This window comes from Myotis yumanensis, unplaced genomic scaffold (assembly GCF_028538775.1).
Source record: "Myotis yumanensis isolate MYYU_CA2020_CCGP unplaced genomic scaffold, mMyoYum1.0.hap1 SCAF_18, whole genome shotgun sequence".
In the NCBI taxonomy this organism is placed as follows: domain Eukaryota; kingdom Metazoa; phylum Chordata; class Mammalia; order Chiroptera; family Vespertilionidae; genus Myotis; species Myotis yumanensis.
Genome location: NW_027223769.1, coordinates 24,123,790 through 24,151,773, shown reverse-complemented (window position 1 = coordinate 24,151,773; position 27,984 = coordinate 24,123,790). Strand labels below are relative to the sequence as shown.

The window sequence follows — 27,984 nt, the reverse complement described above, 5'->3', positions numbered from 1 at the left end:
AGACGCGCTGCGTGCCGGGCACAGCCACAGAGTCCCTCTGCGCATTGCGCGAACTAATGCCCAGTCTCTGTTCTGGGTTCCCGGGATGCAGCTAGGAATGAGACGGGTGTGGGTCCCGGCCTCAGGGAGCTTTCAGTTTAATGGGAAGTTAGATATTAATCACCTCTGATCATCTCACCCCTCTGGTCCTAACCGCGTCGCTGCAGCCGGTTGCTTTTAGGTCGAAGACCAAGTCCTCAACGTGCGCGAGGCCTGCGTGGCTTGGTCCCTTGTGCTGCTTCCCCTCGTGTTGCAGCACACTCCCCCTGGCTCAGCTGCAGACTCTCACTTCTAGGACGAGCTTTCGCACTTGCTGTCACTTTTATAAAGATTTTCCTTTTAATCAAGCCAATTCCTGCTCAGTCTTATCATTTAGAATAGATTCTCCTGGGCACTAGTCACAAATGTGATCTTAAAGTTATTTATGATAATCTTGGATTAATATGTATGTGTCCTTTAGTCCTAGACGAAGCCCAGCGAGGAAAGGGATCACCTTTTTTTCTCTCTCCACTCTCACACTTGGGCTGGAATGTATGCAGTAAATGTTTGTTGAATGAAGAAAGCACACATCAGTGTGTCATCTCAAACATGGGCGACATGGTACACAGGGGAGGGAATGCAGTGCTAGTGGAGTGTGTAACAGGGGACCTGGCCTGGTCTGGAGAGGGTGACCTGAAGGGTGAGTCGGCATTACCTAGCTGAAGAGGGGTTCCGGCTGCTGGGGAGTATTGCAGGTGGACAGAATCCATTACAAAGGCTTTAAGGTCTCATCCAGGTACAGAGGTCCTGAATTAGCATAGCAGAAGAAACTGAAAGAAGGCTAGAATGGCTAAACCAGGAATAAGGGTGGCACAAATGAGCTTAGCAGGAAATTACACCTTACAATGAGTTTTTTTAGGCAAGGTGCTGGCCTTTTGGTAGAATATGACTACTTAACGAGAATACACAATGTTCGTGGGGGATATAATTAAAGTTAACAACCATTACATTTTGGAATGTTGAGTTGGCCATTCAGGGTCCTTTGAATGGGACGATGAACAAAAAAGATGCCTGCCTCGAGACCCAAGAAAAGGAAGACTTACTCAGACTCTTATTCTGAATTTCTTGGTTACTCATTTATATTCCATATTTACCTTAGAATCACATTATCAGGTTCTAAGAGAAATCCTGTTGGGATTAGATTGGAAGCAACTAAATGTGGTTATTAAAAGCATGACTTTTGGAATTGGCAGATCGGAGTTCTGCCTCCAACTCATCCATCCACTGACTGAGTGACCTTGGTAGAGAAAATTATTCACTTAGCCTTGCTTTCTCATTTGGGAAAAAGAAAAGGTTCAGAAGATTATTGTGGCTATTGAGTGAGAGGGTGCCTATATTTCACCCAAAAAGCATGGTATTTGTTTCTATTTTCTTTAACCTTTTATGTTTCCCAGTAAAATAGTTTTTAAAATGAAGGTCTGATTTTCCTCTTGTTAGGTGTTGCTGCTAGTTTTTTTGCTCTTTGTGTACTCAAGTTCCCCCTGTATTCATGTCCTACCTAGGACAGAGCATTGCTTGATGTTGGGAAGTATAGGTTTTGATGCCCAAGGGCATCAGAAATATTTATAAACCACCTACCCAGTGGGCATTTAGTAAATGATTGCTGCGGTTATTGGCAGGTTTGTTGGTGTTAAGGAGAGCCTTTGACTGGGCAAGGCTTACTCTGGTTCTCTTTGCTTCTTCCCTCAGCCCCTGCCCTTCACTGAGAAGGAGCCCAGGTGATGGCAGCCATGCCCCTGAAAGCCTGGTACCAGGTGAGCTGTTAATTCCTCAGGTCAACCTTCGAGAGACGTGATTTGAAGGAAATGATGAGAGGGATAATTCTGGCAAAATTCTTGGAGCCAAAGCAGTAGGAAGATCCCCCGTTGATTCTCTCCAACTGGATGCTGGGGGAAAAGCCAATGATGGTGAGGGGCTGAGCCCACCAAGCAATGGCTGGAGAGAGTGTCCTGGCAAGTGGAACTGTAGCCTCTTCCACACTGGAGGGTCCCCAGGTTTAGAGGGATCTGTGAGAATGAGGGACTCGGGCTAGTGGTGTAGGTATCTGGTTGCAAGGTTCTTGGGAAGTGGTGACAGAAAGGTGGCAGGAAGAAGACAAGAATGAAGGAGCTTATATCATTTATCCTCCTAACGAGAGAAGTTAGGGCTTCAGAATCAAGGGTAATATATCCTCCTTGACGTCAGTATTGGCTAAGGCAAGGCTGTGGGCTCTGACAGGAAAGCTGTGCACTAGGACAGGGCACCTGAAGTTAGGAATCCCATCAGGCCTCAGTGGCCTTGACCAGTCACTTAACCTCTTTGCATCTTAATTGACTTCATTTGTAACATGAACATTCAGGACCTTACATTTGTGGGACAAGGACATTTTTGTTTTGACTTGTATTTCACTCTTTGAGGCTGATGAGTTGCTGGGTACTGTTTTATTTACCATGTCTTTTCTAGGGACTTATTTACCCAATAACTTAGCATGAACCATATCCCATTGTAGTTAGTGGTGACTTATTAAATCATTCAGTTGAGTGGGTCAGGTTGTCTTTTAAAGTAGATCATTGTCCTGGATTTCTGACATCTGGCAGGTGCCTCTGCCTGACTTTCACTGATACACATTGTCTTCCTTGTAGCTCACCCCGCTTCTGATCTTCCGTAAGTACTGGAGAGGCACTGGTGCCACCATCTCCAAGTCCTGACCACTCACTTTTTAGATTGCTGCATGCTATTGACCCTTCTTCCTGGGTACCACTTCCAGAGAGTCACCAGGTCTGGTTGCTTCTGCCTGCTACCTCTTCCACTTGTCCCATATTTTACATTGCCTTCCTTCAAGGTTTGTTCCTCTCTGGGATTTTGTTTGAGGACCTTCCCAGCTAGTTTCTCTGTGTACAGTCTTGTGCCTCCCCCTCACTGTCCACTGGTCACCTGATACATCTCAATTTCCTGAGCTTGGACTTTATCTTCTAGTCCAGGTTTCTCAGATGTAGTGTGCATCACAGTCACCTGGAGGGTTCATTGATGGAACATTTACTCTCAGATGGGGCCTGCCAGTGTGCCTTTCCAGTAAGTTACAGGTGCTGCTGCCCTGGGGACCACACTTTGAGAACCACTATTATAGTTAGTGGTGACTTATTAAATCATTCAGTTGAGTGGGTCAGGTTGTCTTTTAAAGTAGATCATTGTATGTGCTGGCAGAGGATGGATTCAGTGTGGGACAGCTGGAATTGGAGCTGTTTAAGGTCCCCATCTGTTGAACTGTTGTACGGATTGTACAATAGTGAAGAGTCGGTTCCAGAAATAATTTGGCAATAAAATGGGCAGAATTTGATTACCAACTGTCAGAAGTGAGCAGTGACGGGGGCGAGTTAGTCTAGGATGAATCTTAGGGAAAGAAAATTGTCACTTACTGTGTGAATTAGTTTTTTGTGAATTAGGGAACCAGTTTAGGGGGGCAGATGATTAGTGTTAGCTGGTGGGTCAGACATGTTGGGTCAGGAGAGAGTGTGAGGCATGGGGACTAGTGGAAGGGGCAGATCTGCACATCAGTCAAGGTGTTAGAAAGTGGGAGGATATTCACCACATGTTCAGGTAACCACATTTGATACTAAAGTCTAAGGTGTGAATAGAGGGCCTAACCAGATGCTGGAGCTTTCTGGGAAGGTAGACTTGGGACCAGCAGGAAGGGGCAAGGATGGCTACTGAAAAAACCCGGAGGCTTGGTTGGCAAGAGCTATTGCAGATTGTGTTGGGGCTATAAAGACACAAGGCTAAAAGCGCTACCCAACAGCAGTTTGATTCCAGAAGCATATTCTCCCAGGAAGACACATCAGGGAGCAGAATGCTAGGCTGCCCTGTCAGCACGGCTCCCTCTGCTGGGTGATCTTGAGCACAGACAGCACAGCAATCAAGCTACAGGTGGGGACTGGATGCAAAGGGCTCATCATGGCAAACCGTGACTCTGTTCTTGTTGTGTGGGCTTGAGGTTTGGGGCGGAGTGAGCACTGGGGCAGTGAAGAGGGAACAGGCAGTCCTGAGATGCCACCTGGAGTGAGTGTCTGGACATTCTGAAGCTAATGGCCCACCTGTAGGTGTAACAGTGAAAGATGGACAGTATTTACAAAGTCAGAGATTTTGCTCTGAGAAGGTGAATAATGGGAGACTCTCCAGGCTTTCTGAAATGTTTTATAACAGTACATTTTATGTTCCAAAGGAAGCTCTTCTGATAGAGAAGTTCCAGGTTGTTGGTTGTAGAAATAGCCATTTAATGGTCTAACACCTATTCTTTCACCTTTTCTCATTAGCCATCTCTAATAGGACTCCTCCCTCATACTGTCCCCTGGGTCCCACACTCTGGCTCTGAGGCAGAGGATTTGTTCTGGGACAGCAGGAACCTCTTGTTTCAGGAGGTGGTGACCTTTGAGGACGTGGCTGTGCACTTTACCCAGGCAGAATGGGCTGGCCTCTCTCCTGCTCAGAGGGCCCTGCACAGGAGTGTGATGCTGGAGAATTACAGGAACTTGACATCCCTGGGTAAGGCTACTTCCTCCTGGGACTCAGATCTGTGCTTTCCTGCTTCCTTCTTTTTTCTTATGGGCTGGGGGTACAGCGTGGAGAAGGAGGGGTTGTCTCTGGTATCCCCACTGCATGGTTCAACCACTAAGCCACACCGGCTGGGCAGTTTTCCTTCTTTTGACATAGCAGACCCAGGGCTGAAAGGTGCCATTTCTCTCCCCTTTTCAGGATACACAGTTCCCAACTCTGCCCTCATCTCACTTCTGGAGGGAAGGGACTTGCCTTGGGGCCTGGAGGCACAGGATGACCCACCTGCAGAGAGGAGCACACACGTCTGTCAAGGTAAACGAGGCCAGTTTAAAATGGGCAGCTGTGGGGCTTTACAGAGCGTATACTTTAAAATGAACCATGCTCGCAAGGATTTAAATAGGTGATCTTTCCTAATAGGTAAAATATGAAACCTTTCCCACCAGTTTTAACTCTTACTAAGATAACTATTTCTTCATGCATCTCTTATGCAATTTTTGAATCCCTTGTTCCCTTCTGAGTTTCAGCATTGCCTACCTCAGTGGCCCTTCTTCTTTGGACAGGATGGATTTACGTAGGAGCAGTTTTTCAGTACTTGAGTGTGCCAGGTTTTGTTTAAGACTCTCTAGAGCAGCAGTCGCCAACCTTTTGGACCTCAGGACCACCAGTGGTCCGCGGATGCCGCTGCTCTAGAGGATACAAGTTGTGGAGACCGATATAAAAGCTTTTTAAAAATGTGTATATAGGCAGTGGGCTGTGGGAGCTCAGCAGGAAAGCTTAGAGGAATTACCATTTAGAAGCTCAAGTAATGCGTCTTCAGGGGTAGTGCCATTTGTTCTGAATTTGACCGGTTACAGTGGATAGCATGTGGAGAAAAAGAAGGTAGACTGTCTGGCCCAAGGAAGAGAATAAAGGATCCAGTAAATCAGTGTGAAGGACCTTGCAGCATAATGTGCAGGAGAATCACCTGGGGAGCATCTTTTAAAACGGGATTTTTTTCTGGAGCCCACCGGCAAGTATTCCTCTGTCCTTTCTAGTAAGTCGTGCAAAAGGACTCAGAACCCAAGCAAGGCTTCCTAGCATCGGGGGCTGGCACAGGGTGTGCAGTGCATCCTGACCCCCTTCCTCAGCCGAAGGTGTGGTTAATGTAGTTGGTCTGTCTCACCCACCCAGCATTGTGTGGAATATCCAGATGCAGACTTTGTGGTGGACCGAAGGGCTCCATCCTGCATTTACAGCTCAGGAATAGGATATGGGAGAGCAGGCAAAACAGAACGTGGAATAGTAGCAGTGACACTGATTTTACCAGCCTCAATGTCACTACTTAATCTTTGAGCCTGTACCTTCTTTGGTATTTTGTAGGCCTATAAGTACCTGAGGTCAAAAGATACTAGAACATACGAGGGACAAGTCATTCAAATACAGAGTCTGGTAAAGCTTAGGAAGCAGTCCGGCGTGTCGTGTGTATGTTGACATCCTGTTCCACCTCGACAGTTCTCTGCCCGTGTGCTATTTGGCACTTTTATTGCTAGCAGGCCGATGTGGAGGTTGAACTAGTAATCTCTGAAAGCTCTATATTATTTGATGCTCTTTTGTTTCTAGTATCATTCTCCGGTGGCACTGTGCTTTCTGTTTATGTCAGATACCGAGACCAACATTGGCAGTGAGTCCACATCAGTACAGGGAATTTCTGAAAACAGAGCCGTGGTGTTGTCTTGTGGTCTGCAGAAGATTGCTCCTCAGAGAAGCAACTTCCTAGGAACATGTAAACTGGAGAAGCACCAGGAAATCTCCACAAGGAAACATGGTCGAGGAAAGGTTCCCAGAATCCACTGTGACGGGAAACCCTTCCAGTGTGAGGAATGTGGCAAGTGTTTCAGCTATTTTTCTCACTATGTTAGACACCAGAGAATCCACACTGGGGAGAAACCCTTTGAGTGTAATGAATGTGGAAAAGCCTTCAATGGCAATTCCTCATTGATTCGGCATCAGAGGATCCACACTGGAGAGAAACCCTATCAGTGTGAGGAGTGTGGGAGAGCCTTCAATGACAACGCAAACCTGATGAGGCATCAGAGAATCCACAGTGGGGACCGACCCTATCACTGCCAGGAGTGTGGGAAAGGCTTCACCAGTAGTTCTGAGTTTGTTATACATCAGAGAATCCACACTGGAGAGAAACCTTACGCGTGTAACGAGTGTGGAAAAGCTTTTGTTGGTAACTCACCACTACTTCGGCATCAGAAAATTCACAGTGGAGAGAAACCCTATGAATGTAATGAATGTGGCAAAAGCTTCGGAAGGACTTCCTATCTTATCCAACATCAGCGTATTCACACAGGGGAAAAGCCTTATTCTTGTAAAATATGTGGGCAAGCCTTCAATTTGCATAAAAAATTAACTCGACACCAGAGAGTCCACAGCGATAAGAAACCCTTTGACTGTGTAGCTTGTGGAAAAGCCTTCAGTGCTCAGGAACAACTAAAAAGGCATCTGAAGACCCATATTCAAGAGTCTTCCTGTGTATGTGATGAGTGTGGAAAAGTCTACACTAGCAAGAGAAGTCTTCTCCAGCATCAAAGAGTCCATACTGGAAAGAAACCCTATGGGTGTGTCAAGTATGAAAAGACCTTTAGGACTTCTTCCCAGCTAGGTGACCTTGAGCATGTCCACCCCGGAGAGAAGCCTGCGCTGGACATTTGTCGTTTTGGCCTCCCAGAGTTTTTTACCCCCTTTGACTGGTAGTATATTCACTTCCCTTTGGGACTCCATCTTCTACTCAAGAGTAGAATGTGTGACACAGACCTGGCTTAGCCATCGTTGTTGGTCAGTAGGTGACCCAAGATGGTCCAATTAGAGTTCCAGGATGTGGCCAGAGTTAACAGGAAGAAATACTGTTCTTTTTCCCTTAGTCTTAAAGCTGAGAGGAATTCCTGGATTATTGTGGAAGCTGAGAATAGATTCAATACAGCAGAAAAAAAAAAAAAGAGTTGGAGAGTAATCAGCCTTGACAATTCCATTTGAACAACTACATTAAACTGTGTCTGAAGCTAGAAATGCATCTGGGCTTTTGAATTCCAGTAACCAATAAATTCAGTTTTGTTTTTCTCAAGCAAGTTTGAGTCAAGTTTTCTTTCCTTGGAATGGTGCCTTATCAGTCTAACAATTATCCTATATAATAAAAGGCTAACATGCAAATGGACCGAACAGCGAAACAACCAGTCACTATGATGCGCACTGACCACCAGGGAGCAGATGCTCAATGCAGGAGCTGCCCCCTAGTGGTCAGTGTGCTCCCACAGGGGGAGCGCCGTTCAGCCGGAAGCCGGGCTCAGGGCTGGCAAGCGCAGTGGTGGTGGCGAGCCGCGGCAGTTGGACATCCCCCAAGGGCTCCCAGACTGTGAGAAGGCACAGGCAGGGCTGAGGGACCCCCTGGAGTGCACACTTTGTGCACTGGGCCTCTAGTTTTTAATAATTGGTATAATTTAATAACCTTCAGGACTAGCGAAGGAGAAATGTTTTGTGTGTGTGATGTATGGGAAAGCCTTCAGCTGTGGTCCCAGCAGCCCTGGTAATTGTAAGAAGAATAGGAAACCCGTTGGAACATGGGAGCCCAGCACCAGGGGATGGAAGTTCTAACAGCTTCAGCTCTGTGACAGACGTTTAGTCTTCCTACAAAACTGTCAGTGAGTCCATTCTCAAGAAAAGTCTTAACTATGTAACCAAATGCTATCAAAACAAAAGACTTTAATATTGTTTTCTCGGTTTTTATTTGGAATGGATACTATTCTAGGCACCAGACTGGTAAATGCCAGGCTATTGTAGCTTTTCCAGCTGGGTGTTTGTCTTGAATAGCATGCCCATCCTTCCCTTTGATCTAGAGCAGTGGTTCTCAACCTTCCTAATGCCGCAACCCTTTAATACAGTTCCTCATGTTGTGGTGACCCCCAACCATAAAATTATTTTCGTTGCTACTTCATAACTGTAATTTTGCTACTGTTATGAATTGTCATGTAAATATCTGATATGCAGGATGTATTTTCATTGTTACAAATTGAACATAGTTAAAGCATAGTGGTTAATCACAAAAACAATATGTAATTATATATGTGTTTTCCGATGGTCTTAGGCAACCCCTGTGAAAGGGTCGTTCGACCCCCCAAAGGGGTCGCGACCCACAGGTTGAGAACCGCTGATCTAGAGTCTGTTACCGGATAAAAAGGAAAGAACAGAGGTTGACAGACCGTGGTCTCTGCTTCTGCATGCCTTCTGTAGAACTTCTGTAACCTGGTGTGTGCCTATCTTAGGAATCGGGGTTTCATGATTATTTAGGAGGTCTTATTTTCTTACCTACAAAATTAGGTGACTTTTTTGTAATCCACCCTTTGGGGTCAGCATTTCTGTGACACTGATCTGCTAATTTCTTCCTTCGACAAGCCTTTATTCCTAGCTAAAGCTCTATTTTCTGAGCCTACGAAGAAGCGGAAATCTTTACTGCCAAGAGCAACATAGTCCCCAGCAATCACTGCCCAATTGTGGGACCATTTTCCTATCTGAATGAGAGAAGCCATGTAAATTGCACAGGATCAGGGCAAAGCAGAGAAGGGCTCCTAGCAATGGTCAGGGATCCCAGGTATAGGACATATCCTCACTCCAGTGCCAGAAATAAAGAAGAGTCCTGCCCTGGAGTTGGAGTTGGACCTGGAGCCTTTGGATTACGTCAACAACAAACATTACATACCTCCTTCGTGCCAGGCCCTGTACTTTACCTGAGGATAATGGTGTTGAACAAGGCAGCTATAGTCCCTGCTCTATGGAGTGATCAGAGAAAACATGTTTAAATAAACTGTCACCGTTAATAAGCACAAATGTACTAAGCACTGAAGTACAGAACGCTGCAATGCCTCATAACTGACTGGCCTCCCTTATACTAGGTGGTCAGGGAAGGCTTGCTTTCCAAGGGAAATGGGATTTAGCTGATACCAAGTAACAGTCAAGACTGAGGTGGGAATGGGAAGGGAAAGGCATGGTAGGTATAGAAAACAGCATGTTCAGCAAGTGGGGCTGAAGTGGAGAGGGGGAGAATGGGAGTGCTAAGAGGCTGGAGAAGTGAGTGCAGGCCTCCAACCACCTTCCAGTGCAGAAAAGGAAGGGATCAGAGCTGGAAGGAGAAAGGCCAACACTGTCAGACTTGGGAGGGACCCTGCAGGTGGGTGGTGCAATCCAAGGGCTTATTTTGGAATTTTATGGGGGTGTTTTTGTTACAATGTTTGGTGGTAACCAGGAGTGTCACAAATCCTGCAATGCACCGGATGGTTCTCCCTACTGAAAAAGTTTTCACAGCCCTAGTCGGTTTGACTCAATGGATAAAGCCTCAGCCTGCAGACGGAAGGGTTCTGGGTTCAATTCCAGTCAAGGGCATGTCCCTCGGCTGCAGGCTCCATCCTGGGGCCTGGCCCTGGTCAGGTGAGTGTGGAAGGTAATGAGTCCATGTTTCTCTGTCTTTCCCTCTCCTTCCATACTATATATATATATATATATATATATATATATATCAATGGAAAAATAACCTTGGGTAAGGATTAACAACAACAAAAAAGTTTTCACAGACATTGGTCTTGCTGGACATTCATGGAGGTAAAAACTGCTTCTAAAATACCTGAATCTAGAACTTGTTTTTAAGGTAAACACAATGCGGTTTTGCACAGTTTTAACATTTGCTGATTCTCTAGGAATATGATCAAGACAAGATTGTCCTGTGTTTCGTTTAAACTTGACCAAAAGGGTTCACCATTTTGGATCCCACCTTGTGATTTCTGAGACACCAGTATAAGGCACAGCATGTGGCTGTGGCATTCAGGCACATCCTAAGTGCGAAGGCAAATATCTGGCCACTTCCTTAGGTCTCCTACAGCAGCAGTCATGACCAAACCTTTACATATCGGAATATGTTTGCAATTACAAATCACTTTCCTTTTATTTCTCCTTTATCTCAGTTAAGGCATAACATTAGTTTTTAAAATGTAAATTATTTATATTGTCTATGCTTTTCTAAGTGTTATCTATGATTTTCATGACAAGAGAATAAACTGGTCACTAGGAAAAACTTGTTACAAAAAGAGTGGCCTTGGTTTTGACACCGTGTCACCCACTGGATCCAGTCCGTAGACTCCCAAATCTGGTTGCACCGCAGCTTTACCAAGACAGATCCCCGGCACCACCCCGCAGAGCAAACGCTCCGGGAAGGAGACCCAAGGGAAAGGGACAAAGAGCGTCAGACTCCGGGGCTCTGAGGTTTGGAGCGCAGGGGGCGGGGCCAGGGCACCACCGAGAGGGAGCGACGGCATTCCTAGAGGGTCTCGGCCGCAGCCTAGTGACGCACTTCCGGCCGCCCCGCGGAGCCGCGAGCAGCGGAGGTGAGTCCGCGAGCCCCGGAGGTGGGTCCGCGAGCACCCTAGGTGAGTGGCACTTTGGAGGGTGGGGTGGTACCCTGGCTCTTTGTCCGTTAGGGGTGCCCTTCCGCCCGGGTAGGAGCTGGGTTGCCCACCCCTGGAGCAGGGAGCAGGTCGGCGGCCCCTCTCTGACTCCCGCTTTGAACTTGGCGGCCGAAAACGTTCCGTCCCATGGGAAGCGAAGCCCCAAACAGTTGGGGAAAGACGCTGCTGACTTTCGGGAAGGTGTGTCGGAGCAGCCGGCGGGTGGGATGTTTGCCGGGGCGAAGCGGCCTGAAGGGATAGTCACGAGTCCTTTGACACGTTGAGGTCACGCAGGCACCTTCACCAAGGGTGGGTTGCGTGCGCTCTGGCTCTTGACATGGGGTCGTGCAGCAAGGCCCCGGGGAGGAGCAGAAGAGGCAGGGCCCCTCCGCCCACCCGGGAGCAGAAGAAGCCGGCGTTTGGAAGGCGTTGTCCGCTTACCAGAGCGGTGTCAGTTCCAGGAGGTAACCGCGCCCTGCGCTCCATCTGTGGGATGACAGCGGCCCGGCAAGGATTGCTACAATGTAACTAGTGACTTGTTCAGTCCTAGAATACATTTAAAATAACTCCAGCATTGCTAATTCATACCGTATGGAAAGCAAGTTTGCTGATGTCAACAAATAAAGATCTGAGGCCATGAAACAAGTTCATTTGGGGTCTTCAAGGATTCGAATCCAAGAGAAGCGGATTCAGGTAACAGCCCAAACTAAGCTCTGGAGAGAACGAAGAAAGGCAGGGTTTATAAAGGCGCAAATCACAAAATGTAATTCTTTTATGCAATTGAGGTATTGCCGGCGAGGTTAACAGGGTTTGGTTAGTTCCAATATGGAAACGAGGGAGGTGAGAACTAAGGACGTAAGTTCCATATATATCCATGTAGCAGTTGTTCTAAGATGTTGATGATTCCCGCATGTTTATGTCTCTGCCCTGAGCTGAGTGTAGCACCAGGTTTTGTGTTTTGTTTGTTGTAGTGTAACAACAGGACTAGCAACAGTAAAAGTAGCTCTGAAAACGGAGGCACAACATGTGCCTGGGCCCCACTTCCTTAATAGCCTCCTGACGCTATTAAAGGGACTCAGCAATGTTTATTACATTTTAGTTTTTCCCATTGTCACTAGAGGGCGGCATTTGAGTGCAGGTCTTTATAGCCTTAGAGTATCTAGTTAAAATACTGTTTTCCAAAGTTCCTTATTTCTTGTCTTTCCCACCATTTCAGTGTGGGCACGTGACTCAATTGCAGGATAGTTAGGCTCATTTGATGTTGTTTGTGTTCCTTTTTTGGGTCATCACCACCATCCCATCCTGGTTGGTTGATTTTAAATATTTATGTGTATTTATCTATTTGTTTTTGTGAAACATTACTCTGGTTATAAAAGAACAAAAGGTACACTCAGAGACACGACACTCCCTCCTCCTCCCTTCTGCCCAGTTTCCTTCCATCCTGTTCCCATTCTAGGGTTCCTTTCACCTACTTCCCACCCACACCTGGTGTAACCACTCTCCTTTGTTTCTGGTTTATCCTTCCATTTCTTTTTGTATAAATGACCAGACACATGTTTTCTTATACTCCTGTTTTTACACTTTGTTTTTTTAAAATTTTATTTGACAAAATACTTTGAAAATCACCCATATCATAGAGATAATTATCTTTTTTAAAAAATGCCATTCACGTATACACAAGACTGCATCTACTATGACAGTTAAGAAGCATAGTAAAATGAGCAGCCATGAGCACACCACCCCATTAAGGAGGAGAACGTTACCAGTACTGCTGCATCTGTGTGCTCAGCCCCAACCCAACTCCCAGCTTCCCACCCCTAGAAGTAACAACTGTCTTAAATTTTGTGTTACTGTAGCCTTACCTGTTTTTAAAAATCATTTGTCACATATGCGTGTATATGTAAATAATGTGTTTAGTTTGCTTTTGAGCTTTGTGAAAAGGACAGCATAGGGTCTGTAGTCATATGTTCCTAAATTCGTCCATGTTGTTGTGAGTCATTCATTTTTGCTGCTGGGCAGTTGTGTTGACGCTACCCAACTCAAGGGGTTCACTGCTTAGGGGGTTCTAGTGAAGGAGACATGGTGGTTGTTAGGTAGTTTTATTTACTTGCAGCAAGTAAAGGAGACCACAGATTCACATCCACATCTGCTTCCTGGAAGAGAGGCTTAGCCATTGCTTTATACACTCTTTGCTCAATTACATGTTGATTTCTTTGCAGTTGGCCAAACTTACCTGGATTTGGTTAATTGCATGTTGAGTTCTTTCTTTTTTTGGGGGATGGGGACAGTGGCTAAACTCCTTGGGTTGAGTGGTCAAGCTCATCCTGAGTGGATAAGCTGCATCTGCAAAATACTGTGCTACATTTTCACACTTAACAAGATCTGCCCAGACCTTGAGACTCTTGTCCCATCTAACATCGGCGTGATCAAAAGATTGGGAAACTTATTTTGCTCTTCTCTGTTACAGTTTAAATAGTGTTAGAATTACTCATTTCTTCAAGATTTGAAAGGATTTACCTATGATATATATGGGCTCAGTATTTTATGAGTACACTCTTTACTGGCTATCTCAGTTTAATTAGGTAAAAGTAATCATGGATTACAGAGAAAAATCTATATAATAAAATTGGTAGAGTTGATTCATTAAATTCATATAGAATTATATGTTCTTCCATCATATAATACGTTTTTAAGCATCTATAGACTATTTTTTAAATGGGCACTTCAGCTATTAACCCTCAAACATTTGTAAAGCAGAAGTAAGTGTATTGGGCTATTCAAACACCATCAGTAAAGCCAGAAATTATGAACAGAGAAGAAATTAACAACATACTATCCTAAACAATTCTTTGGTCAGAGACTAAACACCAGCTATCAAATAGTAATTAAAACATGACATAAAACCTCTGGTATGTGGCTAATTATGTATTCAGAGGAAAATTTATGGCCTTATAGGTTTTAATTGCCAAATAGGAAAGTATGGAAATAAATGAATAAGCCATGCTCCCCTAAGAAGTTTGAAAAAGTCTTTATAGTCTAGTTTTCCCCAAAAGCAGAACAAAGGGCAAAGATTTGTGTGCAGGTGATTCATCTGGGAATGTAGTCCCGGGGCAGAGTGAAAGGCAGGGCCTGGCACAGAGAAGGAAGGAGAGCCAGTACCAGGGTGCTCTGTCAGTGTAGCCCTTCTCCATCTGATTGCTGCTCTGTCTTACAGGATCTTGGAGGAGCTTTGGAATCTCATTTGGGGGTCTAAAGGGGAAAACATTTATCCATTGACCTCTGTCCCCTATTGGTCAAGGGTGGCACCACAGGCATTAACTCTCCTGTACTTTAGGGACCAGCAAGTATCCACAGGTTTCCGCAGGGGCCCCGTACAGGACAGCAGAGAAGCCCAGGGCAGGAGCCAGGCATCGGTGGTGGAGATCCTTGCAGAGGCATTGGCAGGCTGCACCTGCACAAAGCTGAATAAGCTTCTGGAACAGGACTAGGAGTGAGACAGGAATGGAGTGGTGTGTAAGGTATCTCTTACAGAGCCTAAGAAACAAACTAAGAAACAGAGCTTAATGAATTAAAATCAATTAGGGAAAAAACAAAAACAAACAGCGTTCTAAATAAATTAAAAAGCTGGTTCACTGAAAATAAAACAACATTAAAATAAACCACTGCCCAGCCTTCTTTATGAATCTGTTTGGGATGCCATAACAAAATGCCATCGACTGTGTGGCTTTAACAACAGGAACCTAATCTTACAGTTCTGGAGACACCAAGTCCAAGATGAAGGTGCTGCTGATTTGTTCTTAGTGAGGGCTCTCTCCTGGGGTTTCAGGTGGCTGCCTTCTCACTGTGTGCTACATGGCAAAGATGGAGAGCTTTGGAGTCTGTCCTTCCCTCCCTTCCCTCCCTCCCTCCCTAGCAGTATGGTTTATTAAGCTTAGTACAGGCCTGGGACTTGCCCCTGGTGCTCTTCATGTACAAAGCCCGAACATTCTGCCAGTTCTTTTTGAGCAATGACACCAAGAAATTGACAGCTAAATGGATGTTGTACACATCTCATCACCTGTCATCTTCACGTGGCCAACAGCCGCTGCCAGACACAGCACCTCCATCATCTGGAACTTGATTGTGGATTTCACCTCCTCAGCTTTGGCCACCATGTTCTCACTGTGGGTCAACAAGGACGGGAACTTGTCAGCCTTATTCAGGCCCCGGCCCAGGATTCATGGGATTTGCTTGATCAGAGACTCTGAAGCCAGAAAGGCATCGTACTTCTTGGCCAGCTTCTTGACCAGTTTCTTATTCCTGCTGAGTTTCTTCAGCCCCTTGATGTCCATGTGCGGGATGTCCACGGCCTTGGCCTCATCACAGTGCTGCTGGTCGCCCAGAACACACATGGAGAACTTGGGGTGGGGCGTGGACTTAAGCCTGATGGTGCCCGAGAAGCGTTTGTCCCCTGAGGGTCATAGTTCTTCAGGCCAATCTGCAGCTCCACCGTCTCCATAAATTTCCGGCCCTTGCGCTGGTTCCTGTGCAGCACCTCCGGCACCGCCTAGTAGAGGGAGTCGTGGGAGACTTTGCTGCTTATGGGTCCTCGTGCTGCAAAAACCGGAAAAGAGCTCTTCCTTTTCTTGTAAGAGCATCAGCCCTATTAGATTTGGGCCCTGCCCTTATGACCACATTTAATCTTATTGCCGCCTCAGGGGTTAGAACTTTAACATAGGAATTTCGTGGGGACACAAAATTTACCAAGGGAAGACATCTAAAAGCATATATATTCAAAAGAAGAAGTGGAAAAAGCAAAGTAGCTCCAGATATGGAGGAAGTGAAAAAAGTCATAAACCAGTGTTTCCCACACCTGTGCTAAAGTTGAAATCCTGGAAGACGTAGATGAAATTTTAGGAAAGCATACATTTTCAAGACTGAATTTAGGATCCGTGAGAATCAGAAAATAGCCACTCCGTGTGCTTTTGAACATGGTGAGAAGGGGCTTTGGGTCATGGGGCCCTACATGCCTCAGCGATCCCCTCTGCCAGGTCACTGAGATCTCGGCTTCTTTGCTCTCAGCAGGCTGGAAAGTATGAGGAGGCAGCCTGGTACCTCACTTCTGGCCCAGCTTCCTGAAGGTAAGTCTGGGCCATGGGGGAGGCTGACCTCCCAAGGTCTCTACAAAGACATTAGACCCTTGAAGACACTCATCTGTGTGAGGAGATGGGCAAGATGTGGGGGAGCAGCTGTCCCTTTCCAGCTGCTGCCTCCCTGGGCCTGACCCTGGCCTCTGTGCTGGGGCTGCAGCACCTCCTGCCTGTCTTCTCTTTCAGGGGGACTGAGGGTGATACTTGTTTAGAGAGAGAAATAAATCAAAGATCTTGGTATTGTTCTCTCTCTTGAGCTGAAGCACTGCTCCTCGAGTCTTTGTTTTATTCTTTAGGCTCTGCATACATTTTTATGTACGCGCGCGCGCGCGTGTGTGTGTGTGTGTGTGTGTATGTGTGTGAGATGTGTGTCAAAGTTGTAAAATCCTAGGGTTCCTGGCAGTGAGGATCAGTGTCCTAGCTGGGAGGAGTCCGGGGTACTGAGCGATTGAACAGACCAGCCCCTTCTTCTATGGCAGCTCCTGCTCACACTCCTATCTGGACACAGGCTGCCTGCATCTTAGATCTTCTCTTCTTGGTCGGGGTGGCTTACCTCACACTGGTCTCCCTCTGTGCTTTTCCTCAGCTCCAGCCCTTCTCTGAGAGGGAGGCGAAGCAATGGCAGCCATGCTCCTGACAGCCTGGCCTCAGGTGAGCTGTGGGTTCTTCGGGTCTTGCTCTGAGCAGTTTCAAATTGAGAAACCGAGAAGGGAAGCTGGTGAGCTGGTGATGAGACTGGAGAGGGCCTCCATGCTTACACCTGCCCGACTGGACTTGTGGGAAGAGTGGTGATGTAGAAGGATGGAAGCAGCAGGGGAGCGGGCCTGAAGGCAGGGGTGTCGTGTTGGGCACATTGAGGTTCTTTGCTCCCCTCAGCAGAGGGTTCTGGGGAATAGGAGATGTGGGAACTGACCAGGTAGGATGCTCCGTGTATGGGTGTGAATGGAGGAGGCAGCAGAGGACTGGGATTCCCAGGGACAAGGTACAGGTGAAGCAGGGCTGTGCTTCTAATTGAGGGGAAGAGGAGGGTAGTGGGGGCAAGGGAGGAAGGAAACTGGAAGCCCTGTGGGACAGGCTGTCTCATTATCATCAGAGGCTTTCAGGGCTTGGGGTGCAGTGGCTCAAACTGTAGGTCTCTGATAAGAGCTCTGGACCCTCTCCCCCAGAAAAACACATGTGCAAACCAAGTTTTCCATGCAATTTCAGGGATTTCATGGACCCCCTGAGGCTCATCCATGGACCTCCATGGACTGCAGGTTGGGAAAGTCATAGTCACAGTAACTCCAGTAACATCGCTTAAGGCTTCCTATGCTGCAGGCACCATACTAAGCACTTTGCATGGATCGCTCATTCCTGACAACTGACCTCTGAGATAGGTGCTGTGTTGGACTCATTACACCACAAAAGACACGAAGGCAAAGGAGATAGAGTGACTTGCCCAAGGTCTCACAGCCATTGTGTGATTCTTCACTGCCCAGCCTTGGGGCACGTGTGGGGCCAGTGGAGTTAACTTGGTCAGATTTGTGATGGCTGTGTAGGGAATAACTTTCAGGGAGGGTGACCACTTCAGAAAGAAGTCCCCTGGTCCAGGCGGTGTGGGCTTCATCAGGAAAGTAGTTGTTAAAGAGGGGGATCTAATTCTAGTAATGCTTAACATAAAAACCGTTAGGACTTAGAGTCAGAGTCAGGAGATGGGGGTAAGGAAGAGGGAGGAGTCAAGAATGAATCCCCAGGGTTCTAGCTGAGGTTTCCTGCACAGATAGTGGTGGGTGACACCAACTGAGGTTTAAATTCAGGAGGAGGCACCAGCTTACCTGGGGAAAGGGCAGTGGCAGTGGGCAGTGAAGGCATTTAATTTTGTGCGGAGCAGTTATTTGACCTGTCCGCGGTCACACAGCGAGTGACTCACAGTAACTCCCAGAAGCTGACTAGATTATTTGCTGGGTGGAGGTTGGTAGAGTCAACCAAGACAGATCCTGGCAGACAGGAGTTGAGGGCAAATCCCTGCCAATGTGTCCCCAAGGTTGTTCGAGAAGGCTGAGGGGGGCAGAGAGCAGCCAGAGTCTGCAGCTGCTCAGGAGGGAGGAGCCGGGCCTGCGAGCATGCAGCATCAGCCCTGAGTGGCAGAGCCGGTGCGGACTGCATAGGGTATTGATGCAAAGAGGAGCAGCCAAAGGGTGTTTGAGGAGCTCGCCAACAGGAAAGCTGAGCTCCCTTCTCGTCCAAACCTTGGATGACGGTGGAAAGGATGAGGCTTGAATAGGAGGGGGTAACAAAACATCGGGTTTTCAGCAAGACCCATCTGGAAGCGGGATGGCTGTTGCTGCCACCCTCACCCCTGGTCGCCACGCTGGTCTGGGCAGCACTGAGCTTCCTCTGCTGGAGGTTCTGAAGCAGAGGCGGCACGGCCCCTTGCTGGGAAGTTGGTGACGCAGATCAGGCTGCAGGTGGGGCTGGATGAGATGGAAGCCATGGCCATTCTTTGGGAGCAGGATGGAGAAGCCCAGACCTCAAGGAGATGAAGTGGGAATGCTGGTGGGTGGGTCCTGAGCTGTGTCCACCAGTGAGGGAGTGACTATACCATCTTTTAGAAGTATAAAAACGGCATGAGGTTTCTCTGCCACGAGAGAAGTCAAATGTGCCCTGGCTTGCTTTTCAGGTATTTTTCTCACATTTTTTGCCGTGTTATTACTTTCATGCTCTTCACAAGCTCCCTCCCCGAGCCCTTATACTGCCCTCTGCCCCCCACTTAGGGCCTGAGCCATGGAATTGGCCCTAGGGCAGCAGGAACCTGTTGTTTCAGAAGTCGGTGACCTTTGAGGATGTGGCTGTGTACTTCACCCCAACGGAGTGGGATGGCCTGTCCCCTGCACAGAGGGCTCTGTACAGGGATGTGATGCTGGAGAATTATGGGAATGTGGCCTCCCTGGGTAAGGCCTCTCCCCTTGGACCCAGACTTGTCGGTTGGGGTTTCCTGACTTCCCTTACATGTTGCAGGTGGGGTCTCTGGTGAATCCTTTACTGAGTGGGGACTCCAGAGGCCGAGATTCCTAATTCTCTAGACCCAGGGATTGCTGGGAAGGGCAAACCCCAAGCCCTTTTTGGGTCAATATAGGATTTTGCCGGGGCTAGTGTGCACTCTTTATGAACCCTATAGAAGCTGTGTTTTAGTGTGGAAAAAGCAACTTACAGCGTTATCTTTAGTTCCCCCTCACCTGCATCTTCGGTCTTTCCAAAGATGTCCGTGCACTCTGAATATCTCAGGCCAAGGTCAGAAACTGGTGTCCCTTTGGGCAGATTCTGTTTGCTCTGCATGAAGTCTCCTGGGCCCATGGTCTGGGCCCTTGTCGACTTCTCCCTCACCTTCTCAAGCCCTCCCCTCCACCCCTCATGGACACCTTGGGGCTTTTACCTCCCTCCCCCTCCTTCCCCCCTCCTCCCCCAGTTGCTAAGACAATCAGAGAAGAGGCTTAGGTATCACCCAATGGCAGACTATTCACCCTTCTCTCCTATTTCCTTTCTCCCAAAACAGGATTTCCACTTATCAAACCTGCTGTGATCTTACAACTGGAGGGAGGAGGTGAGCTGGGGGGCCCATCTCCACTGGCTGCTGAAACAGGCACAGACCCTCCAGGCCTCTGGACTGGTAAGGGAAGCACTTATTGCCTATTATGCTGGAAAGTTTAACTCTTTAGGAAGAAAGAGTTAGCATGTAAGCATGAGTTAGCATGTTAGCAACATATAACCGTGCCACACTTATTGGCCAGCTGTACAGAGTAAAGTTTAAATAAATTTTGATGATCTATATAGAGATAGATTCAATTAAGATCTTTTCTATTTTCACAATTTTCTATTTCTTTGTACTAAGAACAGATCATTTTCAAATGCCTCATTCTAACTTTTTTTAATCCTAATTTTAGAATTCTACTTTACTTAGAAAAAAATGAATGGATTAAGTAATTTGGGTGCAGGGAGAGGGTTCTTGCTAGTTTTCTAAACATTGTCTATTTAATACTTTACACAGAACAGAAAAACAGCCCTGTGGTTAGAAGTATAGTTTTGGGGCAGATTTTCTGAGGTTCAGTCCTAACTGTGCAACTTCCTAGTTGTGTGACCTTGAGCAAGTCAATTATTTAGTTCTCTGAGAGTCGGTGTTCTCATCCCTGAAAATGGGATAATAATAATAAAAGTAGGTTTTAGTGCTAGTCTTACAGTTTGAGGATGGAATGAGATAACATGTATCATGTGCCTGGCTAATAGTGTGTGCTCAATGTTACATTAGTTATTTTTGTTTTTTTGGAGGAGACAGCTTTATATAGTAAGCTATAGGGAATAAGGCAGAAGGGAGGAAGTGCTGTAATTCATTGCTTCTCAAACCATATGCAAATAAATTACCTGAGAGTCTTACAAATATGCAGATTGTTATTCAGTAAGTCCGTTATGGGGCCAAGATTCTGCATTTTTGTTAAGTTTCCAGGTGATGCCAATGTTTTCGGTTCCCAGACTACACTTGAAGTAGTGAAGCTCTCATTGGCTCAAGCAGAGTAGCTGCCAGATGACTTCCCATTTCCCATGAGGCCTAGCTTTACCTCCTGCATTTGGGTTCCATAAGATTCTCTTACATCCCTTCAATGAATCCTCTTTTTTTAAAAGATGGTTTCAGCCAGATGATCTCTGACCAACAAAGACCTGTTTTGGACATGGAGAGTTTGAAGTGCTTGGCATATAGAGGGGGGAAAAAGTGATATTGTGGAGACCCTTAATCAAAGGTGTCTGGAAAAATCTATAGACAGTAGATAGTCCTGAAGTTTTTGAACAACCCATCATGATCTGAGCTAATAGTAGAAACATTGATCTAATCCATGAATATAGGTTTATTGGGGTGAGGACTCAAATGGGTTTTAGGCAAGCAGAAGGGGAAGGTGTAAGGTATAAGACTCATGTCAGCAGAGTTGACTTTCTTTTAAAATTACTTCCTCATGTCATCCCATACACCAAAAATGTTGTGGGTTTGATCCCCGGGCAGGGTACATATCTAGGTTGTAGGTTTGATAACTGGGCAACCAATTAATGTTCCTCTCTCACATAGATGTTTTTCACTTTTAACCTTTATGTTATTGGTTATTATTGGTTTAGAGATAGGTAGTCTTTTCAAAATCATTACTTTAAAATTATACTATTGGCACATGCTCAAAACAGTAAAAAAGGTATATAAAATGGTGGGGAAATATATTAAACTTCCTGTTATTTTGCTCAGTTTCTTTTGCCTTCTTCCAGAAGTTTTCTAGGCATAGTACAAATATATATGTCTATGCCTGCCCTTTTTATTTTCTTTTACACAAATGGAATCTACTCTACATACTATTTCTCAACTTGTTTATTTACTTAACAGTGTATCTTTATATCTTTTCCTATTAGCATATATGGATTTAACATTTCCTGTTTTATGTTTTTTATACTAGATATTGATATCCAGGCTGACAATAATATGACAAAGGAAATGAACAAAGAAAAACATAATACATCATTTGTACTTCAGGGGGACTTTTCCCAGGAAACAGACTTCTCAGAAGCCTATATTCTAGAAAAACAACAGCAGGAAGTCCACCTAGTAGTAAGTATGAAGAAAGAAAACAGCAGTGTCATTGACAGAACAGTGAAAGATGACACAAGCCTCATGGAGGAGTGTTTGTTTAGTCAAAGTCCAAACTTGAATCAGTGTAATACCATCATCACCACTGGAGAGGAGCCCCCTGAGTGTACAGGATTGGAGAAATCCTTAAATTTTGACACAAAACTTATCCATCATGAAATAAGTAATTCCAGGGAAAGACCATTTGAATGTGAAGAATTAGTGGAAACCTTTAAGTATAACTCTGAACTTCATCATCAAAACAGCTACCTTGGGGAGAAGCCCTATCAGTGTAAGGATTGTGGCAAAGCCTTTAGTGTTAATGCAAAATTAATTTGTCATCAAAGACTTCATAGTGGAGAGAAACCCTTCAAATGTGTGGAGTGTGGGAAAAGCTTCAGTTACAGTTCCCATTACATTACACATCAGACAGTCCACAGTGGGGAGAAGCCCTATCAGTGTAAGGTGTGTGGGAAAGCCTTCAGTGTTAATGGGAGTCTAAGCAGGCATCAGAGAATCCATTCAGGAGAGAAGCCTTATCAGTGCAAGGAGTGTGGAAATGGCTTCAGCTGCAGTTCTGCATATATCACACACCAGAGAGTCCACACTGGGGAGAAACCTTATGAGTGTAATGACTGTGGGAAAGCTTTCAATGTTAATGCAAAATTAATTCAACACCAGAGAATCCACACTGGAGAGAAACCTTATAAATGTAATGAGTGTGGGAAAGGCTTCAGGTGCAGTTCCCAGCTTAGGCAGCATCAGAGCATCCACACTGGAGAGAGACCCTGTCAGTGTAAGGAGTGTGGGAAAGCCTTCAGTAATAATACAAAACTCACTCAGCATCAGAGAATCCACACTGGTGAGAAGCCCTATGAGTGTACTGAATGTGGAAAAGCCTTTAGTGTCAAAGGGAAGTTAATCCAGCACCAGAGAATCCACACTGGTGAGAAGCCCTATGAGTGTAATGAATGTGGAAAAGCCTTCAGGTGTAACTCCCAGCTTCGACAGCATCTGCGAATCCACACTGGAGAGAAGCCCTATGAGTGTAATGAGTGTGGAAAGGCCTTCAGCGTCAATGCAAAACTAATGCAGCATCAGAGGATTCACACTGGGGAGAAACCCTTTGAATGTAATGAGTGTGGAAAATGCTTTACTTCTAAAAGAAACCTACTTGATCATCACCGAATACATACTGGAGAAAAACCTTATCGGTGTAAAGAATGTGGGAAAGCCTTCAGTATCAATGCCAAACTAACTAGGCATCAGAGAATACACACTGGGGAGAAACCTTTCAAATGTAAGGAATGTGAGAAAGCGTTTAGCTGTAGTTCTGATTATATTGTACATCAGAGAATCCATACTGGAGAAAAACCCTTTCAGTGTAAGGAGTGTGGAAAAGCCTTCCATGTTAATGCCCATTTAATTCGGCATCAGAGAAGCCACACTGGCGAGAAACCCTTCAGATGTGTGGAGTGTGGCAAAGGCTTTAGCTACAGTTCTGACTGTATTATACATCAGACTGTCCACACTTGGAAGAAACCCTATGTGTGTAATGTGTGTGGGAAAGCCTTCAGGTTTAGCTTCCAACTTAGTCAACATCAGAGTGTCCACAGTGAAGGAAATCCTAATGAGAAGGATGTAGAAAACTCTCGAGATTAATGTTGAACTGAATCAGGTACCATGAGACTTACCCTGGTGGAAAACCCTGAGAGAGAAATGAATGTAGCAATCTTTACATGGAAACAAATCTTTCTCATTGTATTTATTACATTTTAAATCAGAAATGAAGACCAGTTAAAAAGTAACATTCAAAAACAAATAGGTCATTAGGTGGCAGAAAGGAGAGAGGCTTGCCTATGCCCAGCATCCTGGCCATGGACATCTGGATAGTTGATAGCCTGACACTCGGAAAACAAACAAAAACAAATAGGTTTTTTTATACCAACAACCAATTAGAAAATATGATGGAAGAAAATATCCTATTCCCAACACCATCAAGAAAAGTAGATTTTCTAGGAATAAAATTATATGGATCACCACTGAGGGTCACAAATGGAAACAAATGGGGAGAGAGAAGCCTTGTTCTTGGATAGTAAAACTCAGATATTCACTGTACCTAAACTATTTCCCTTTCATTTTTGACAATATGCATGCATCACATTTGTAAAGAGGAAAAATAAATATTTCTTTAGAAAAGGAAAAATGTAATTTTTATTTTCATGGAATAGAGATAACCTTTAGAAGTTTAGATGAAATCATCAGATGAAACCCCACCCATGCTCAGCAAGCCCACCCTCCAGAAACCAAATATAAGGGAAAATACTGATAAACTGACTTCAAAAGTAAATATTTGTTTTAAATCAAATATAGTTAAAAGATAAAGCACAAAACTAGAACCCTTGTAAAATCTGTTATGTAAAAGTAATAATATGCAGAGAGGTCTTACCATTAAGAGAAAAATCCTGTATAATAAAAGCCTAATATGCAAATCTGAACAGTGGAATGACTGGTCGCTATGACGTGCACTGACCACCAGGGGGTGGTCAATGCAGCAGCTGCCTGCAGGCCCCAGGCCAGCCAAGGCAGGTGCCAGCGACCCCTGCCCCCCATTGCCCCACCAGTCGCCCCATAGATCAGCCCTGATCACTGGCCAGGCCTGGGGACCCTACCCATGCATGAATTTTGTGCACCAGGCCTCTAGTAATCTAAGAAAACCCAGTAAATCACACTAGCAGGCAGCTTTAAAAAAGATTAAATTATTAATAAAGATGTTCAGTCTTGGTAGTATTCCAAGGAGTGGAAACTAAAACAGGTGCAAACAAACCACACAGGAAGCCCGTGAACCTCTTGCACAGACACGAGATGTACACACAGACCTCCCATGGAGGCACAGATCCCAGCCCAGACAGCCCTCCTGTGCTCTCCAGCATGAGTGACCCCTGTTGGCTGGGAGTGCTGTCTTGAGTGCTTCAAAGGAACTACTCCGGTCAGAGAGCTAATGATGCGCTACAGGACTTCAGCTGGAGTGTCCAGGAGATGCCATGCACACGTCCTCCCCTGCCCCCATGCTCCCCGGAGCTGGTCGTGTGTGGAGGCAGACCCTGGAGCCTGGGAACCCGGGTGGCAGGGCCCTTCTGACCCGCTGGCCCTGCTCTGGAGAACTCCAGGGTCGAACACCAGACCCAGAGTGCACCGAGGCATGGGGTCCATTTACTTACAGGGAAACTGAGGCCCGGAGGTGGACACTCCCCCTGGTCCCCAGGCCAGAGGAGAGCTGCAAGGCCATAGCTCGCTGCAACCCTCCCGGGTGTGCGGTCAGCGGAGGCGGGGACAGGAAGCCCTGCAACCCTGGTCCCCGGCCGCCGCAGGTTCTGCTATGGCAGCGACTAGGCAGGGACGCCAGGAGGGTCGAGTGGCTGAAGACAACCTGATCTGCCTCCACGGGCCGCGTGTCCTTGGTCTCCCTGCGCCTCCGGCTCCCGGACGGCTCAGGGGTGGAGGACGGGTCCCAGGCTCACGGCCCTTCCCACCCGGCTGTCCCCAGCCTCTGCTCCCTGTGGTGGGCTTGGCCTTGCCCAGGGGCGGCAGGAGGAGGCAGGCACCTGCCCGTCCTCATGCAGCACCGTGGCCGGCCCGGCACTTACCAGGCGGGAAGGGGCCACAGCATGGAGACCGCCCCTCACACATGCAAGAGGAGCCGGAGTTAAAGTCCCCTCGGCCTTGGTCAGCGCGTGCTGCCCGCAGCGCAGGAACCTCCGCCCCGTCTGTCACTGTCAGGGCCCTCGGAGAACAGGGGCCGCCCTTCCAGGTCTGGAGGGGAAACTGAGGTTCAGGGAAACATGGCTGCCGCGGGGCCCCCAGCCCTTCCGGGAGGAGCCTGGCGAGAGGCCCAAGCCCGGCAGGGGAGGGAGGGTCCCGGGCTGGGGTCACGGCGGGCTCGGTGGCAGCTCTCCCCTCCGGGCGGTGGGGCGGGGGCTTCCGGCGTCTCCCGGCCACACCCCCTCCTCCGGGTCCCCCCTGAGAGGACCGGAGGACACCCCTCACTCAGCCCACCCATCCGACCGAGCCTCTGAGGGCCGGCCTGTCCCCGCGCCAGAGCTCGCCAAGGGCGAGGGCGGGAGCGGGCGCAACTCCGCCTCTCCTCCCCGAGAGCTCCCGCCGCCCCTGCCCCGCTCGGGCGCCATAGCCCCGAGACCACGTGGTCTCCCCTCCGACAGCTCCCAGGACTCCCCGGGCTCCGCGGTCTGGGCGCGCCGGGCCGGGCTCCTCCGCCCGCTCTCCCCTCACCAGCCTCGCGGCGCCCTCCGCTCAGCTCTCCTCACCGCCGTCCACCGGGCACGGAAGCCCCACCCACGCCCGCCTCCAGGAAGCCCTCCCGGCTGCACGGCCGCGCGGAGGGCGCCTCGGCGGGGCTCCTTCAGCCGCACGGTAAGGGCCGCTCCTCGTGTCCGCGGCCGCCTCCGCCCGGAGCGCCCGGGGCCCACGTGCTCCCGGCGTGTGGCCGCGACGCCCGGACCCCGCGGGGCGGCGGGAGGGCGCGCGGGTGAGGAGAGGGCGGCCTTCGCGGGGCGCGCGCCCTCCCGCCGGGGGCGGTGCTGGCCGCCGCGTGAGGGGCGCGGGGACTGGCCCGGGACCGCGGGGCGGCCTCCGCTCCCGGCGGTGGCCATTGGCTGCCTCGAGCGCGGGCGGGAAACCACCGCGGGCGCTCTCCCGCCGCGAGCGCTGGCCGGGCGGGCGGGGGGCGCGCGCGGGGACCCGGAAGTCCCGCGAGCAGGGCCGCCGGGGGAGGCGGCGGAGGGCCCGGGGACTCCAGCGAGCAGGGCCGCCGGGGTAGGCGGCGGGGGCCGCGGGCTCTGCCTCGAGGTCCAGGAAGGCGGGGCCGGGAGCCGTCGGGGGCAGGACCAGAGCGCCCGCGGCCCGTCCGCCCGGCGGGCAGGGGCCCGATGGCACTAGATGGGGCGACAGGAGCCTCCATGCTCCCGGGGGGCGCGGGGTGAGGGCGCTGGCGGGAGGCTCCGTGACCACGGGGAGGAAGACGGGCCGCCCCGGGAGCGGCGCCGAGCGGGGCCCTTCTCCCCGGGCTTCCTCCCCGCCTCACTGACCTCGGCCCGAGGCCGCCTCCCCGGGCCGCCCTGGTGCCGCAGTCAGCGTGGCCTGCCGGCTGTCAGCGCCCAGCGCCGTCTAATGGTTCCCACTCTCTGCCCCCCGCCCCCCCCATTTTACTTGGGGTTGCTCCCTGGGGTGCGCTCCCGGCCCCGCAGGACCCGCTGGGGCATCATTTCGGTGGCGAAGATGGCGGCAGTAAGGGAAGCAGTGTTTGTGTCTGTGTCGATGGGGCGCATGCATTTCGCCGGCAGCCTCCCAGGGGAACGCCCTGGGGCTCCGGGCGGGGCGCGTGGGCGTGGGAAGGGGTGCAGTGGCCTGAGCACAACCCTGGGGTCCACCAGCCCGTGGACACAGTGGTAGGAATGGGGTTGCGCTTCCGCTGCCCACGGGAGGGCGCTCCAGCCTCCAAATAAGGATCTGGAAACTGAAGTTTGAGGTCCGGCTCTGCGGATCCAGACTCTAGCCTCGGGGTGCGCCCGAAGGCTGGGGCTCCCCCCTCCCCCCGCCACCCTACACACACACACACACCCGTCACCACCACCTTTGGCTGTACCTGGGCAGGGTCTCTGGGCAGGGACACAGGCAGCTCCTGCTCCTCTCCCGGGGAAGCAAAGGTAAGAACACCGCCCGCCACACTGCCGCAGGCCAATGAGCGAGGGAATAGAAGGGAAGAGCGTGCTCAGCGGGGGTGGGCCAGGCCCTGGCCGAGGTGAAAGGAGGAAGCAGACAGGAGAGGCTCCCCCCACCCCCTGCCCCTCCTGCAGGAAAGGGGCCAGCGGGCAGAGGGGACAGGCAGTGCCGCTCAGTGGGGCGCCGGCCACCGCATGGTGACATCACCTGGGAACTTGTTAGAAATACCAAGTCTTGGGCCCGACCCCAGACCCACAGAATCAGAATCTCTGGGGTTGCCCGCCCCCCACTCTGTTCTAAGAAGATCTGGGGGTGGGGGTGGGGTTCTGATTGCTCAAATTTAAGAACCCCTGGGCGAGACAGCCGCAGAAAGAATGGCTTCCCTGCTCTTCACTTTTTTTTT

At 48.6% G+C, this 27,984-nt stretch overlaps 1 protein-coding gene and 2 pseudogenes across 9 annotated transcripts; 2 read left to right on the top strand and 1 right to left on the bottom strand.

Moving 5' to 3' along the window:
* The first annotated feature begins 547 nt into the window (after nt 1-547).
* On the top strand, nt 548-24,315 carry ZNF23 (zinc finger protein 23). 9 transcript variants are annotated; one of them, XM_070398844.1, is made up of 5 exons: nt 703-718; nt 1,768-1,832; nt 4,470-4,596; nt 4,807-4,920; nt 6,248-7,721. In XM_070398844.1, exons 2-5 carry the CDS (start codon nt 1,800-1,802, stop codon nt 7,348-7,350), a joined length of 1,377 nt encoding a protein of 458 aa, XP_070254945.1. In that variant the 5' UTR covers nt 703-718; nt 1,768-1,799; the 3' UTR covers nt 7,351-7,721. The 9 variants fall into 9 exon arrangements, with proteins under 9 accessions (XP_070254946.1, XP_070254944.1, XP_070254945.1 ...); XM_070398849.1 differs by lacking the exons at nt 703-718; nt 1,768-1,832 and adding exons at nt 2,336-3,129; nt 22,113-24,315 and having other exon boundaries at nt 6,248-7,110; XM_070398840.1 differs by lacking the exons at nt 703-718; nt 1,768-1,832; nt 4,470-4,596; nt 4,807-4,920; nt 6,248-7,721 and adding exons at nt 10,997-11,063; nt 16,797-16,861; nt 18,964-19,140; nt 19,743-19,856; nt 21,673-24,315.
* On the bottom strand, nt 14,991-18,683 carry LOC138997281 (large ribosomal subunit protein uL1 pseudogene; annotated as a pseudogene).
* Nucleotides 23,601-23,751, top strand: LOC138997468 (small nucleolar RNA SNORA17; annotated as a pseudogene).
* Nucleotides 24,316-27,984: the final 3,669 nt, after the last annotated feature.